At 44.3% G+C, this 17,023-nt stretch overlaps 1 protein-coding gene across 1 annotated transcript in view; it reads left to right on the plus strand.

Annotated features, from left to right (window-relative positions):
• Positions 1-16,404, plus strand: part of LOC106743829 (collagen alpha-1(IV) chain) — a 55,926-nt gene extending 39,522 nt beyond the window's left edge. The window contains exons 3-27 of the mRNA XM_014618040.1: positions 444-488; positions 1,283-1,504; positions 2,249-2,311; positions 5,462-5,701; positions 6,095-6,256; positions 6,343-6,469; positions 6,697-6,846; positions 7,307-7,483; positions 7,729-7,893; positions 8,124-8,473; positions 8,577-8,826; positions 8,921-9,114; positions 9,252-9,458; positions 9,587-9,692; positions 10,144-10,688; positions 11,096-11,294; positions 11,609-11,808; positions 11,880-11,979; positions 12,381-12,566; positions 12,815-13,107; positions 13,224-13,311; positions 13,398-13,568; positions 13,702-13,887; positions 14,200-14,492; positions 14,943-16,404. Coding sequence (XP_014473526.1) covers positions 444-488; positions 1,283-1,504; positions 2,249-2,311; positions 5,462-5,701; positions 6,095-6,256; positions 6,343-6,469; positions 6,697-6,846; positions 7,307-7,483; positions 7,729-7,893; positions 8,124-8,473; positions 8,577-8,826; positions 8,921-9,114; positions 9,252-9,458; positions 9,587-9,692; positions 10,144-10,688; positions 11,096-11,294; positions 11,609-11,808; positions 11,880-11,979; positions 12,381-12,566; positions 12,815-13,107; positions 13,224-13,311; positions 13,398-13,568; positions 13,702-13,887; positions 14,200-14,492; positions 14,943-15,542 — 5,319 coding nt within the window. The 3' untranslated portion in view covers positions 15,543-16,404. The remainder of the gene's footprint in view (positions 1-443; positions 489-1,282; positions 1,505-2,248; positions 2,312-5,461; positions 5,702-6,094; positions 6,257-6,342; positions 6,470-6,696; positions 6,847-7,306; positions 7,484-7,728; positions 7,894-8,123; positions 8,474-8,576; positions 8,827-8,920; positions 9,115-9,251; positions 9,459-9,586; positions 9,693-10,143; positions 10,689-11,095; positions 11,295-11,608; positions 11,809-11,879; positions 11,980-12,380; positions 12,567-12,814; positions 13,108-13,223; positions 13,312-13,397; positions 13,569-13,701; positions 13,888-14,199; positions 14,493-14,942) is intronic.
• The last annotated feature ends 619 nt before the right edge of the window (positions 16,405-17,023 follow it).

Raw genomic sequence — 17,023 nt, forward strand, 5'->3', positions numbered from 1 at the left:
TTGATGATGTAAATCTCGCGCGACGCAACGTCGAATAAATTTCAATCGCGACGCGAAACCTGCGCGCAGATCCTCGCGACTTGGGCGCGACGCGATACAAGGATGTTTACCGAAGGTGTTTTCAACAGTGAAACCGGTAGCGAAAAGTAAAAGTCCGTGAAGTGTCAGCCATTCTCGCGTCGTTCTCGCGTAGAGGCGCGAACAAAATCAGCGGTGGATGAAGATATTTGGATGTACACGGGAAAAATTAGTTTCAAATCAATGACAGATATTTTTGTAAGAAGGAGCGCTCGCTTGATATTTCTTATGTTTCAGACATAAATTTTTCACATCGCCTCGCTGTATCTTGCGAATGAAACTTATATGCTAGCAATGTGTCCGCTGTTGGAATCAGTAGGAGACTGCGAAAAATGGCGTACTTAATTTCTGTTCTTTCTGTTTAGGGTGAAGATGGTATACGAGGATCTGATGGAAATCCGGGACAGTCCGTACGTATAAGCCGCTTTATCGCCTCCCGAATTAGACTTTAACGTAGTGAAATCACCGCGATAAAACTGGATTAAAGTCCGCAACCTAAAAAAGCAAGAAGAAAGGAATAACGCTTACGTTTTACTTGCGTCAACAATCGAATCGCCGATCTCGTATTTCGCTACCTTTAAATATGCATCGGCGTACCTTTTCAGACAAATCGAAGGGATTTTTAACTTTGCGGCTCTTCGAAACGTATCTATAGATTCGATACGTTTCCAACGTTCTATATATTTCTATATAATAATTTTCATGAATTGAGAGGGAAAATTATTGCATAAAAAGAATGATATCTTCAAATTGATACAATTCAAGATATCGTCCCTTCCAACCAAATTTTTTCTCTCAATTCACGAAAATTATTCTCGAATAACATATATTTTTAGCGGAACTACATAATACATTTCTTCATGTAAGAGCAAGTTTTATCTTTACACAGAGTAGACTATATATTCGTGCTTGTATAATGAAAATATGGATCTTACATTGATACTTACTTTTTTCTATGTGGAAATGTGGAAAATCTCCAATCTAGCAATTAGTTACGTATCCAAACAAGACTGGGGCTGAGAAGAAATCGAATAATTTTTGCAGCGTACTTTTGTTCTTATCTTTTTCCATCTTTTCGCTTTCTACTGCGGAAGAATCCGAGAGCCTCTCGTGTTTCCGATTTCGCGAAGCGAAATTACCTCACGGCCTACGATCGCCGTGTACAAAAGGATTATTCAAAGAGACCATGACGAATGTTGTTTAGGGTCATTCCGGTATATTCGGTGTGACGGGTCCGGACGGCCTGGACGGATGCAACGGAACGGACGGTCGCCAGGGTGCACCGGGTATGCCCGGAGTTTACGGGCCGCGCGGTATAATGGGACCGATAGGAGATCATGGTCCTACGGGAGAACCTGGTGATGGAGGTATCAATTCGGTCGGTGCCAAAGGAATTCGCGGAAATCCCGGTATAGACGGGCCAGAGGTAAGAGCATCTCGCGTTTAATGTCCGATGTACGTTATCGATCGATCGCGTCTTTGAGAATTTTCACGTCGATGTTCCGGCATTGTTCATATTGAAAAGTTAGTTTGCTCGGATCTGACAACGGCCAACCAAACGCATTTTGGTAGAAGGGGACAGAATTTCTAGCTCTCATGAACCAAATTCGTTACCTTCAACCAAATCGCGTTTGATTTGCTCGAAATTGTCTGGTAAGAACCAACCAATCTCGCTTTTCGGTGTATCATTTACCTTCGCGTCTCTCAGTCCGTCGTGAAAATCCAATGTTGTAACCGCGATGGATGAAACGAAGTCGACGATTGGATTTAACCGTGTCCCTCTTCACATCTCCGCTCATTATTAAATCTCGAACTATTTAACAACGACGCGCACATGTCGCTACCGTTCATTGAGATTCACCGGTGCCCGTGGACGTTGGATTTCTATAAATGTACGTAGCGTTACAATCGTTACTACGTATCCGTATCATTCACAGTCGAATTATTGTACTCTTGGTAGCCGCGAAATAACTCATCTCCTGCCATGCTACGTTATCACACACACCCACATGTGCCGTGATTTCGTATGACCCGCGCGAAGTACACGTATATTCATACATATATATCGCTTCCCGTGGGACCACGTAGACGACTGCCGTTCGTTAAATCCGCTATCGTCGCTGTAGTATCCTCGATTCTCTAACGGCTCCTTTTTTGATCACATTTCCAGGGTTATCCAGGAGCGTACGGGCTCACCGGCGAAATAGGCTATCCAGGTGACACCGGCGACTTCGTAAGTAACAACAAGACCGCTATGTATATATGTGTATATCTCCCCTTCCCCCCTCCTCCCCTCCGCCGGTTGTTTAAGGTACCGTAACGCGGTCGATCGGTGCCGACTCGAGGGCCGGTGAACCCCGTACGAGCGTTTAGGTCGTCCCCGAAGAGGGACGGCGCGAGAGAGGAGAGACCGCTCTCGAGACACGCCACCGCCGCCGTCTCTTCTCTCTCTTTCCAGCTCTCTCGTTCCTTTTTGCGAGACGCCACCTGCTCGCATGAAATATCGTCTGCCGGCCGAAGTATTCCCCGGCAATATTTAACGGGGTACCGGGGCTAAAGAGGAGGGTAGAGCCAGAAAGAATACGAAAAGGGCGCCGTGCCGCGATATCGCGCGATAACCACACCGAGGAATCCTCTTACACGCCACACGGGTCAAACGTCGCCTTGGAACATAAGCGCGAACGCTTGACCGAGCTTTACGCGGAAATGTGCCTCACCGGTCGAAATGAATGTTCAGGACGCGAAAGAGAGGCCGTCATCGCGTGTCTTAGTCGCGGATGGTGAGATTTTTTTTTTTTTTTATTTTTTTGCGGATTAACACTGTCCGACAAAATGTGACCTCTTCTTTGCATCATGAATGTGAACGTTTTAAATGACGTGACCTAAAACGGCAAGAAACATGTAAAACGAGCTTCAATCGAATGTGTCATTTTTAGACGTTTATGCATATAAGAATAACATACTTGGATTTGTAGTGTATCGTAAATATTTATGAATTAAAATTTAAAAAATTAAAATTTTTACGAGATCAAAGTTTTTTGAAATAATTTACGTAAGTTCATAGAAAACATAATGGTTAACGTAAAACAGCTTGCAGAGAGCTTCATTTGTTAATAACTGCTAACAGGCTATCCGATGCTCACCGCTTTCTTTTGGGCAGAATTTCGAGGTCTAGCAACAATTAGCGAGAGAATCTATCGGGAAATCACAGGCTTGCGTCAATTGATTGAGAATAAAAAGGCAGTAGTTGAAGTTCTCTCGAATAACCTCCTCGGTGCCGGAGGGAGGGCACAATATGATGATACAACAGGCGCCGGATGCTTCGGTGCGCGGAAAAGCAGACTAAGGAAATTCTACGAGATTCTCAAAGCGCATAGCAGACACGATGGTCTCTCGAAAGTTATCTGCGTCACTTGTATCCGCGTAGTATTCCGAGTTACTCCCGTAAGATTGAATTACGTGCGCCGCGTTATACGTATTCCCTGAAACACGGGGAACGTTTTACAAGGAGGTTTAGCGTTCCCGGCGTGTGTGTACTTACTACTTTACATTATATACTCGCTACTTATCAGCTACTTTCGCCACTGTACGCGGCAAGAGGAGACCTGTACTCGTTTGCAATTTGCTTGACGCAACTTATTAACCGAACGAGCGCTAAAAGTTGTCTCTGTCTCTCTCTCTGTTGCTCTTTTGGAGAACACATAGCTTCACGTACCTTTGGAGAAGGTCGACGGTGTTACTCAACGAGTAACAAAGTGCAGAAATTCAAGATGAACGATTATCTGTGTGTGCGTATGTGCATTCCAAACAGCTCTTGTAGATAGATATTGCAAACAGGCCAGAAATACTCGTGACATATTTTGAGACGCGCGGTGACGACTGCCTGTATCTTTATCATATACAAATCTAAATCGTTGCTCTTACAGGATTTAGCCTAGAATGTAATAAAGTTGATTCTATTCTATTTTACTCTCGCGCTAAGATAGTTCCAAGCAATGTAACATGTCTTTAATTAATCATCGATCGGATCGTATTAATTCATTGGACCCGAAAAAATTATTCAACAGATTGGCAACGTAATATTCGAACTGCGCATGAATTATTCCTCTCCTTCGAGCTTGAATTTTTTTTCCTCCATGCTCATTAAACCGAGCGTTAACGCAGAGGAACTACGTCGCTTTTCTTCGAATTTTTGCAAACGTAGGAGTAACTTCGACCGTATCAGCTCTCGAGGGTGGTGCCGGCCGGAATGCGAGTACGATGTGCAAAAGAAAGAAACTGTTAAAATGTGCGAGGACCCCGGTACTTAATCGCTAAATACGAAACGATCCGCTGAAATCCGAAGCGTCGCAGGCTACTATCTGCTGACACGTCTGTCGCTGATAGCGCGAATGCTGTCTCCTCTCGAGAAGAAGAAGAAGAAGAAGCAGAAGAAAAAGAAGAGGAGAAGGAGAAGAAGATTCCGCTTGGCGAATCTTCCTGTGGCTTCTGAGAAACCCGACGAGCATGGATTCTCCATCTTGTGCCAGCCGTCAGGGCAAAAATCCACTACGCCACTGGGGAAGACAATCAGCTACCGAAAACCGGTTCCCTCATTGACAACACGCGTTAATCGCGTCCCGCAATTGTACGAGTAATCTTTTAATGGCGTTGAACCTCGGGTCACCACCTCCCGTCCAAGCGTACAGTAAGCGGATCGATAAATAATGTCCAAAATCGGTAAACTCGCGCTTTGTTTCTGAAAGTAAACGAGTTCACTGAGCAATCATTGTCACTTTTGTCATTCTTTAAATCTAAACTTTACAATGTAACTGTGTGCGTGCACGTTAACAAAAACTACGCATCATGCTCCGCGCCGATAAAAAATGATTCTGCGAAGTGTGCGTGCTCCGGCTCCATTTCGCTCGCGAGTAAAAATAAACAGGGACGGACCGGGACGTGCACTGAAATTAGCATTATAATGGAGTTATAATGCATATATATACATCTATATATGTATATATATATATATATATATATAATACATGCACTTACGCCGTGCTGCGCTAGATGTAACTTCAATGTAATATGCGACATATAGGCAGAGCCGCATCAATGCATACCGGGTGTCTCGGGGGCATCGCACGTGATCTCTCGACAGTACGCGCCTCTTAATGGATCTGGACAGGATCAGCTAATTGAAAAACTAGCTTCGTAGCGCAAAATGCGAAATTCCGTAAAGGGACGACTCGGTCGATTTGAGAGCGCATTCTTCAATATATTCTATAGTTTGAAAATCTATTATGTTAAGATGTAACTTTCCTACGAAGCATCTCGGTGGGATTATATCTGTCAGTAATAATAATTTCGCGATGAGATGAAAACGATATCTATCTTTCCTTAGGGTTTCCCAGGTGCACCCGGATTGCCGGGTTTGCAAGGCGACCGTGGTGATACCGTCTACGGTGTGAAGGGTCAGCCTGGCGAACAGGGTGACAGAGGAGATGCTGGACCACCGGGTGAAGATGAATATAAGAAGATAGAAAAATCGACGCCTGTGAAAGGTCCAACTGGACCAAAGGGCATGAAAGGCGACTTAGGAAGTTGGGGCCTCAAGGGAGAAATGGGTATCAGAGGTCCACGGGTAAATCAAACCTTATGCTAGATGTGATTGCGAAACTAATCAGAAGTTATGGAATAGAGACGGCTGGATTTCCAACATGGATTTCCTAGAAATGACGTAACCTTATTTTATAAAAATAATATATTTTCTTGAAGCTAGCACAAACGTAGTCCGTTTGGTTTTATTAACAACTCATTCGAAAATTATAGTTCGTGTATTACTTACTCGTATGCTAATTTTTTATTCATTAAGTTCTTAATTTTTCGTTAAAAGATCGAGGGCCGAGAAATAAAATGATATATTGGTGTCTTTCACGGAAAAATAAAAAGATTTTAAATATAGAATATAAAATTTGCTTTCACGAGAAATTTCTCAATCGATCGCAACTTTAAACGATATGCAATTATTTTACAGGGTCGATCAGGCTTCCAGGGCGTTAAAGGTGTGAAAGGGGAGCAAGGTGACGATGGACCAAGAGGCAAGCAAGGTGTCGAGGGCCCGCCAGGCCCAGCTGGTGAGAAAGGAGAGAAAGGAGCCCCAGGATATGCCGGATCACCTGGACCGGATGGGACTGACGTAAGCGTATCACACATATTATGTAGAAACTTTATAAGAAAAGATTGATATATATATATCATTAAATCCCTTTTGTTATTATAAAGGGAGAACCAGGAGAAGAAGGAAATCGCGGTCCACCTGGCAAACAGGGTGCCGAGGGAGAGCTTGGGTTATATATTCCAGAACTCGACGAGATAATTGCCGGAAATATCGGAATACAAGGAGATCTTGGTCGGTATAAACATACAATGCGTTATTTCTTTTTCCGTGGAAATATGAGAACGTTGCTATTAATATTATTTTTTTAATAATAATATTAATATATAAAAACTAATAGTAAACTATTTTAAGATGGATTAAAATATTATGTGATTTTATATGTATCAATGGAAAATTGCGTGAGAAAAAGCTTATTTTTGGAACTCAAAAATATTTTTGTGCTTCTTTTACCTTTATAGGTCCTCCCGGTGAGGCTGGGGAACCTGGAACACCTGGTCAGACTGGAAAAGTAGGCTTCATAGGACCAACGGGGCTACCAGGACCTCCGGGTATCTCCGGTTTGGCGGGAGTGAAGGGCTCGTCCATAAAAGGAGAACAAGGAGACGACGGTACGTTCGTAATTCACAAACCTTTCTTGCACAAACCTTTGTTGATAATACAATCCCGGGAAAAAAATATATAATTATATAAAATTATATATAATTATATATAATTATATACGTAATTGACATGTATATAAATTTTGTCTCTATATGGCTACGTATATAATTATGTATAATTATATATATGTCGACACGAAATAAAAGTACTGTTGAATGAAGAACGGAAAAAAATAATTTGATTCAATTAACATCAGCCGGTCAGCCATAAACATAAGCGTTTACTTTAATTATTCTTGTAAAACAGCATTTTGTATAGATGTAAGATATACTTTTATATGATTATATATGAGCATGTAGAGAGATACAAAATTTATTTATAATAATTTTTTCCCGGAGTATGATTTCTTGAACGAAAAACATCGTGAATAAAAGTTGCTGACGAGCAGAGACGTCTGAATCGTTCCAGGCTTACCGGGACCTATCGGACCTCAAGGGCTTCCCGGACCACCCGGTTCACCCGGAACCGTGGGAGCCAAAGGATTCCCTGGTGTATCGATAAATGGACCGCCAGGACCTGACGGCATCCCGGGTATTCCGGGAGCGTTAGGCTCTTCTGGTGATCGCGGTGATCCCGGTCCTCCCGGTAAGGTCGAAATCTACGTTTATCGGCATGATAAGGAATTGAAATAGAATTTAACAAATTCCCACAAATTTATATTCATTAAAATTGTAGATACCAAAGTTGCAACTATCAAGGCAATTGTTGTATATGCTATACAACAATTTCATTTATCAATTATTACCAAGTCTATTAATATCGTTCTGAAAATCTTATCCTCAGATAACTTTTACATGTGTTTATTACAAATAAATATGATCGTCGAACAGGAGACAAGGGTTTCCCCGGGAAAGGCATAAGAATCCGTGGACCACCTGGAGAACGAGGTCTGCCGGGCACACCGGGTTTCCCCGGTCCCGATGGCTGGCCCGGTAGGCCCGGTTCTAAGGGCGCCAAGGGTTTTCGAGGAGACGACTGTGGCGTGTGTTCACCTGGTAAGCAGTGATAGTCTCAACGAATCAGTAACATCATACTGTGTGTAACAATGACGATAGAAAAAAATGACATGTAAAGTCTCTAATTATCAAGTAATCTTTCCGATAATCTGATAATTATTTAAAAATTAAATTAAAAAGTTGAATTAAAGCGTTAAAAATTAAGTTAAATTAAATAGATAAGGATAGAAGAAATAAAAAAATCTAATCTTCGATTAATCATCGTGCAGGTCTACCTGGTGAGAAAGGAGATCGCGGTGAATCTGGTTTGGACGGGTATCCGGGTTTGTCGGGTTACCCTGGACTGCCTGGTCCTCGAGGTCTTAAAGGAATACAAGGGGTACGAGGTCCAATCGGACCTCTGGGACTTGAGGGTGACAACGGAAGAGTTGGTATTGCGGGAGTCCAAGGACCCAAGGGCGAACCAGGCAAGATATTCTTTCCTCCAGGCGAGAAGTTTGTGAGTCCGCCGGGAGACATCGGCGAGAAAGGCTTACCTGGACCGGAAGGACTCAGAGGTCCGCGAGGAAAACCGGGACTCATCGGTGACACGGGCGTACCTGGACCGAAAGGAGAAAAGGTTTGTATCTATAATTCATACATGTGAAAAAGAAAATGCCATATTTTGCATTTTATGAGTCGAAAGTATCTCCAATCTCTGTAATTGGAATTTCAATCTGTAGGGTGAACATGGCGCGCCAGGATTGTCGGGAAGGGACGGTTTGCCGGGATGGGACGGCATACCTGGTGAAAAAGGTGAGGACGCTTCGGTGCCGGTCGTTTTCTTGCGCGGAGACCCCGGATATCCAGGGGCAACAGGGGTCAAAGGAATCGAGGGAGACAAGGGTAGCAAGGGAGATGTTGGAGAAGCCGCAGAACACACTCAAAAAACTAGGGGCGAGAAGGGCTTCAAGGGTGAAAGAGGATCTCCCGGTACGTTGAAAAGTACCGTTAAAAATACCTCACATGTTGGCTTCCTTGACACGTTGACGAGGTTAAAATGAAACTGAATCACGTCTTCTCGTAGGTTGGCCTGGTTCCAAAGGCTTCCAAGGACACATAGGAGACGAAGGTCTAATAGGATTACCCGGTGAGTATGGCTCGCCAGGTATCTCGCCTCAAGGTCCTATAGGCTTGAAAGGTTACCCCGGAATGCCGGGAGATCAAGGATACCGTGGTACATCAGGTTCCCCTGGTTCTCAGGGACCAGTAGGTTTTGTGGTAAGTCACATTGATACGATCAAGATATCTTACTGCGCTGATAATTTAACTTATCTCAGTTATGGTAGTTTTAATGTTAATTGAATTGTCGAAACTCTTACATAAACGAAATTTATGCACGTAATCCACTGTAATAGGGTCGCTTTGGCAACAAAGGTGACCGAGGAGACCCGGGTACGAACTTGAGTTACGGCGAGATCGGAGAACGCGGATGGTACGGTGAGAAAGGAAACATCGGTAATCCTGGTCCTCAAGGGTTCACCGGACGACCAGGAGAAGATGGTTCGAAAGGTGTCAGGGGTGCAAAAGGAGCGCCTGGTTACGAGGGACTGCCTGGACTTCAAGTGAGTGCATTCTTCCCAACAGTTCCCGGAAAGATTCTTTCAACTTCATCGAAATTTACGAGAAACTAATCTCACGTTGAATTTTTGCTGAGAATATCCATTAAAACAATCAATTTGATCGGTATTAGGGGACCAAAGGTCAGCGTGGCGATAGTGTCCAAGGCAGTCGAGGTCTACCGGGTATACCTGGGCAACCTGGAATGTCTGGAAGAATTGGAGATATCGGCGTACCTGGTGAGCACCAAGAAACTAATAACATTTACGCGACGACATAAACATTTTCTACACAATAACAAATATTTTATACTTACGTTAAAATCGGTCATTAGTTAATGTTTTGTGTTAAATTTTTAACATATCCGTGTGTTAATATATATATGTTTAATAATATGTTGTGTTTATGTTATTTCAATATTTTGTTGTGTCGATATTCAACATATGTAAGTATTAAAATGACACACATGTGTAAGTGTTAAAATAACACACTTTATACTTCAATGTCGATTAACGTATTAATTTTGTGTTGATTCTTGACATAATATTTGTGTTACTTTTCAACATATTCACCTTGTGTTAAATTAACACGAATTTATGTTCGGGAAATGTGTTAAATTTAACACACAATTTTTTCCTGCACGTGGATACGCAGCATTGAAGTTACAAATACGAAAACACCTGTTACCAGGTCCCGATGGTCCTTCCGGGTTTGACGGAATGAAGGGCTTGAAGGGTGAAGTGGGTTTCATCGGACGACGTGGTGACGATGGTGACACGGGACTTCAAGGATACCAAGGTATGCACGGTATACAAGGTCGGGCAGGTGCCCCAGGAAAGAAAGGAGAAGTCGGCGAGACCGGCATGCCAGGTCCGCCTGGTTGGCTCGGTGCCGACGGTATAGACGGAGCGCCCGGACCTAAGGGAGAAATGGGAGACGCCGGAATCCCCGGCGTGCCGGGAGTGGAAGGATCGCCTGGATATAAAGGTATCATGGGTGATTCTGGTCCTGATGGATACCCTGGCCCTCCTGGCGAGAACTCCTTCAGTGGTCCTCAAGGTGATAGCGGCGAGCCTGGTTTCATGGGAGAAATCGGACCACCCGGTCTGACTGGATTCGACGGCCGGCCGGGATTACCTGGAGAACCAGGATTGTCCACCGACGGGTTCAACGGCTTGCAAGGGCAGAAAGGTGAACCTGGATTCGACGGATTCGACGGTCCTGAGGGACCAAAGGTAAGTGCGTCTTATCCGGAAGTTTTGAGGGAATCTCGACTAGAAATTTATCTCATGGTCCAGCTCGGATTGATCTTAATGGTTGTCGGGTCCATCTAAAGTTATACTATCGGCTCCTAAAAAGTCATGTAATGCTGCGTGATAATCAGAACTTCAGCCAGGATTCATTATAACGTTCTCATTAGGTTATACTATTGAACTTCTATCACGTTTTACTTCAAGTATAACGGAAAGGATTATGATTAGAGTAGGACTTAAAAAGAGTAGAGAGTGCTAAATTAGTAAAAAAATCTACAAAATATAAATCAAAGCACAAATACGTGACGCGATTGCATCCGTTGTTATGTTCCAACTACTAACAATAACATACGATCTCGAAAAATATAACGGTATATCAATCTATTAAGGGAGAAATCGGTGACATGGGTCCTGATGGATTTAAAGGCGAGCGAGGAGATCGAGGTTTCCCTGGAAGGCGGGGCTTACCGGGTACACCCGGTAGACACGGTTTGAAAGGTGCAAAAGGTCCGATCGGTCCCGCTGGATTCGATGGATTGAAAGGAAAACGCGGTCCCGATGGCGATCCTGGCTTGATGGGTCGACCAGGTACATGATCAACACGTGCCCTCATTAATTTAATTACATATATACACTCCGTAGAATTTTTATAATCATCAAATTCGGCCGCTTTCTCTTACCTTTTGATTCTTCTATTTACATCTTTCGACAAATCTCCATGCGGGATTTTCATGTTTTATAACGTTGTTATTTCACTACTCTTCATACATTTAAAATTTGCACGATAAGGTATAAATGAAATTTTATATCGATGTTTTGGTGCAAAATTACGATTAGAGACATGTGTGTCTCGTTAATTACGAAAAAATAAAATGCACTTAACTGAGGACGTATTACATTAGGAATGCCGGGCGAGCCGGGTTTCGGAGGAGTGCCGGGCATAATGGGCGCTCCCGGACCTAAGGGCTACACAGGCGAACCTGGTTCGCCGTCTTACGCTCTCGCGGAGAAGGGTGATTACGGTAACCGCGGCTACGACGGTTTCCCCGGTGTGAAAGGACAAGTGGGCGAGCCAGGATATATCGGAATATACGGCCGCAAGGTAAGTGAACGCAATGGCTAGATCGGATATCCGCAACTTCGGAAGAACTTACTTAATCATCCATTACATAGGGTCAAACCGGAGACCGAGGGCACCCGGGGCCCGTCGGTTTCCCAGGATTGCCCGGTTTCCCTGGTCTGCCAGGTGATGAAGGACCTTCCGGATTTCCAGGTAAATAAGCCTTTGTACTCAGGCTAGTTCGATGTCGCAAGCCGGTAGTTGAGTACTTACGTGTGTGCTCTCGATACGTCCGAATTAGTGATACGACATGTATAATAATATAATTATGCGTTCGTTGGTGAAAGAATCAACAGAAGGATTTTTCATTCGTGTTCAGAATTTGTTCGGTTTCGAAAGTCTCGCGTTCTTCCTTTTCACATTCAACGAAGTTAAGACATATGTTATCAATAATTTCGATTTTTTTTAAGTTTTACGATAGGATCAACGTTTTATCAATATCCCAATTTAACTTTCGCGAATAAAAATCTAAGAATTTTGTATTATTATCTGCATACACCGTCAAGCCTATCGTCACGGTTATCCTCGTATACATTATATTGTTTTCGTTACAGGTGTCACTCCTGAATTTGCCGAGCCCGGTGAGATTGGTCGCGCTGGTCTGGATGGTATGCCTGCTATTGCAGGACGTCCAGGACAAAAGGGGGCTCCCGGTGAATACGGTCCAAACGGACCTAAAGGAATCTCTGGGGATATAGGCGACAGCATTCGCGGGCCTAGAGGAATCGTCGGAGAACCAGGTTTCCTGTCATTCGCATTTGTCGCTGTAGTCGCGACTTTTTCTAATTCAAGCAAATATAAGAATAGAAGAAACTTGGAAATTCAATGTTTTAACTGCTCTTCCCAACATTAATAAGATTCTATAACTTTCTCGATTTTGCAACTAATGTCAGTCTCGTTCCTTCGCATATCCTTTGTAACGAGAAATATTAAAAAATTTTTTTCTTTTAGTAAAGAAATCGTTCTTAACTTACCATATTCCAATCAGGTCTCAGAGGATTCGTCGGCATACCGGGCGTACCGGGCTTGCAAGGAGTGCAAGGCTTCCCTGGGATACTAGGCCCGAAAGGTATACGCGGAGAGCCAGGAATACCCGCGGGCAGCGCCAAAGGACAACCTGGCGAGCCTGGATTCCACGGACTGGACGGTCGAACGGGACCGAAAGGAATAAAGGGTGATAGTGGTCTATCCGGGTTTAACGGACTACCCGGACTGAAAGGAGAAAGAGGAGACACTGGTGAATCCGGTCCGCTCGGATTGCCTGGCTCTGACGGGCCTCAAGTGAGTTTTAATATCCTCGGATCCAATACACACGATATACAGCTTTTCTCGCATGGTTTTACTCTTGAGTGATCGAGATTCTGCGGATAAGTAGAAAACAATTGCGCTTCTTACAGGGGCCAAAAGGAGAACTCGGCATAAATCCTTTCCCGCCGTTCCCGAGACGAGGACAGCGTGGTGATATAGGAGCACCAGGATTGCCAGGTACTGGGCACTTTCCTTTACAGAAAAATAACAAATCGCGATATCTGAGGGATATCGCACAAACCTGTAACATTATGGCTACGCAGGTTTCCGTGGACAAGACGGAATGATGGGCGAGCCTGGCAAGGACGGTCTACCAGGACGAGAAGGTGAGAGAGGTATGATTGGTCTGCCTGGACTGCAAGGACCGGATGGCGAAGATGGGCCCATAGGTTACCCAGGACCTCGTGGAGCAACTGGACGTCAAGGAGCACCAGGTATGAGCGTACGCGATGTAAACATATTTAATAATCGAACGTCTGTAATTTTATTCTTGGATTAATATAACTTAATGTTACAGGAGAGAATGTATTTATATATGTTTTATTAAATTGGAAAACAATTCCTCAGGCCTCCCCGGCGCACCTGGTGTACCTGCGCCGAACGGAATCGGCCCGAGGGATAGAGGTTTTTACTTTGCTCGTCATTCGCAGTCCGAAATGATACCGACCTGTCCGAGAAATTCCGTCAAGTTGTGGGAAGGATTTTCTCTATTGCACACTATGGGCAATGGACGGGCTTACGCGCAGGATCTCGGTGAGTAGTGTGACAAAAGATTTTCTTCACACATAGATAAAATAATAACAAATAATATATTATCTTGAAATATACATGTGACTAATGCACATACATATGAATAACTAATAGTATATAAATAATTTAATAGAGTTTCATGAAGCACAACGATTAATTTTTATCAACACGCTATTAATTTCATTACTTGTGCGTATTGCATGAAGTTCAACCGTTAATTTACTGGAGCTCGGCGAGATACAAGTGATACTCTAATCGCGAGAAACGATCTATCGAAGAAAGGATCGCCATCGTAAAATCGTATTATAAATCCAGGCGCCGCCGGTAGCTGCGTCAGGAAGTTCTCCACCATGCCCTTCCTATTCTGCAACTTGAACAACGTGTGCGATTACGCCAATCGTAACGACTACAGCTACTGGCTGAGCACGACCGAGCCGATGCCGACGATGATGACACCGATACCGGCACCGGAAGTTGGCAGATACATATCGAGATGTTCCGTCTGCGAGGCGCCGACTAGGGTGATAGCCGTTCACAGTCAATCCATGGCCATACCCGAATGCCCGGGTGGCTGGGAGGAAATCTGGGTCGGATACAGTTTCCTCATGGTGAGATCGATCGTCAAACATCGAACTGATAATACCGTTAAAGAGTCGGTCGAGATAGCCTGTGCGAGCAGCACAATGCGGTCACTTAAATTAACGTCAAGCGAGACATATCTTCTTTAACTTTGAATGCGTGGGGGCCACCGGTGACCGCCACTGTCACATTTCCGCGACTTGTTAAGTTGCTTATAAAATTAAAATATATATATATATATATTTTTTTTTTTTTGAACTATACTTATTGTACTTTACATATATTTGATCATCAGCGAGACGTTTGCACGACCAATGGAGACCGCACCGAAAGACACTCAACGTGTTAACTTGTTATTAGCAAACGATACGCCATTCTAAAAGCCACCTGAACGAAGCACCTGTTTGAAAAATCGCTCCTCCCGACGCAGGAAAGAGAGTAATTTCTCGAATGACGCATTTCCTTCGTTCCAATTGCAGCATAGGGACGCGGCCGCCGACGGTGGTGGTCAATCACTGGTCTCCCCGGGATCCTGCCTCGAGGATTTCCGCGTCCGGCCGTTCATCGAATGCCGTGGCCTGGGCAGCTGCAACTATTTCGCCACCGCAACGTCCTATTGGCTGGCGACGATCCGCGATGAGGAGATGTTCCGCAAGCCGCTGCAGCAGACTCTGAAGGCCGACCACACGTCCCGGGTGAGCCGTTGCGCCGTGTGCATCCGTCGGCGCGTCACTGAGGCTCACGGAAGGACGGACCTGAAGCCTTTCACGGCCAACAGCGAGCGAACACCGAGCAACGTGCATTATCCTCCGTCGCCACGCTACCCGCCCAATTACCAGCCGCCCAGAACGCGGCCCGGCCAAGAGAGATACCCCGGCCACCAGGACAGATACTCCAGCCAGGACAGATACTCCTCCAGCCAGGACAGATATTCCAGCCATGACAGATACTCCAACCAGGACAGATACACCAACAACCAAGACAGATATCCGAGCAACCGAGTTTACAACCAACGCAGGAGGGGTCGCGTGCGCGGCAGACAGGGCGAGCGACCATCGGAGTCCGACAATCAGCCGTAGGGGATGATACAAGAAGTGCGCACACAATACCGAACACGCGAGCGGCGTCAGTGACGTGCCAGGGCGTAGCAAGCCTATGTATATAAGAAAACCAGAAACTCTCTTTCTCTTCTACTAGTTAAGTTATATATGTAACGGGTCCCGGGCGTACCCTCTCTGGTCCGTGGAATTTGGGGCCGGGTAGGAAAGCGTAAATAAACACTTGAAAGGCGATTAGGGGAGGCCGAAGTAAGCCGTTTGAGATAATCCAGACGACACGGAGGTGCGAGGAACAGGGAGACCGCTAAGAGGGATTTCTCACGATATCGTTTGCACGGCCTCTCGCGTTAATTGGGAAAGAAATCGTGTGTCAATAAACGTTCGCTTTTCTCCCTTTTTTTTTTTGGAACAGGGTCGATCGACGTAGTCTCGATGACGAGGAAAACACGGGCCGGAAGAAGCGGGTTGCTTTCTCGAAGCCACTGCCATTGAAACTGACACCACGGTTTGTTTATCTGAAAATTCTTATCTCGGGCCCCTCTATCGCGCTCTTGAGAATTCGTCGATGTGATTCATTCCCATCCTGTCTACAAGGTCTACGCTCTCGCCTCTCGGCCACTTCATCTCTTCCTGCGCGCCCGATAAAGAGAGAAAGCAACGCCGGCTGCCGTGAGAGCCGTATAACTGCCGTATGCCAAATAGAAAAAGGACCTGTCGCGTCCCGTCGTAAACTGCCAATAACTCAGCGATCGCCGACGCGATATATGAAAAAAAAGAGCACTATAATAATTAAATTAACGTGATATATGTTGTATCGCTATATCGTAACTATCTATGTACCGCATTGAATAAAGATCGTTTTGTATACGCTACAAAAGTTACTCCCAAATGTCTGTCTACGATTTCTCATTACAAGAATTCCAGAAATTATACAGATAAAGGTGAAAGTGTAAAGAGTCGTTTCAACAAAGTGTCACTGAAGAATAAAAATTCGTCCGACTTAATCGTTGAGCCGTGCTCTCTAAGAGATATTTAATAAATGTTGGAGTAAAATGTGTCACCTAAATTGCTGTTGAATTACAGTCATGGAAAAAAATATCAACAAACTTGAAAATATAAAATTAGACTGACCAGTCGTTGAGTTGTACTACTCGTTCGACTTTTTATCGAGGACAGTAGCGGCTTGTAGCGGAGATTTAGAAACTAATAAAAGAAACTATTCTGCGGATTGTTTTCCAAAAATGTAGTTCGCAAAGTCTCCGGTACGAGCCGCCACTGAATCTGCTCGATAAATCAAGGTCGTAATATGACTCGCGGCGCGGATGAAATATTATTTTCAAATAGAACGATTAAATTTTATTCGCAAGTATTATTACTCAACGACTAGTCGAACGGCTTTTTCGTTGTTAAATAGCTGAATGACAATCAGATTTTCATTTTAAAGTAACGAAAAACAGATAATTAGTACTTTTATTTTCCAACAGCACAATTAAACAGCGTAT

This window comes from Dinoponera quadriceps, unplaced genomic scaffold (genome assembly GCF_001313825.1).
Source record: "Dinoponera quadriceps isolate SergipeBrazil2010 unplaced genomic scaffold, ASM131382v1 scaffold1153, whole genome shotgun sequence".
In the NCBI taxonomy this organism is placed as follows: domain Eukaryota; kingdom Metazoa; phylum Arthropoda; class Insecta; order Hymenoptera; family Formicidae; genus Dinoponera; species Dinoponera quadriceps.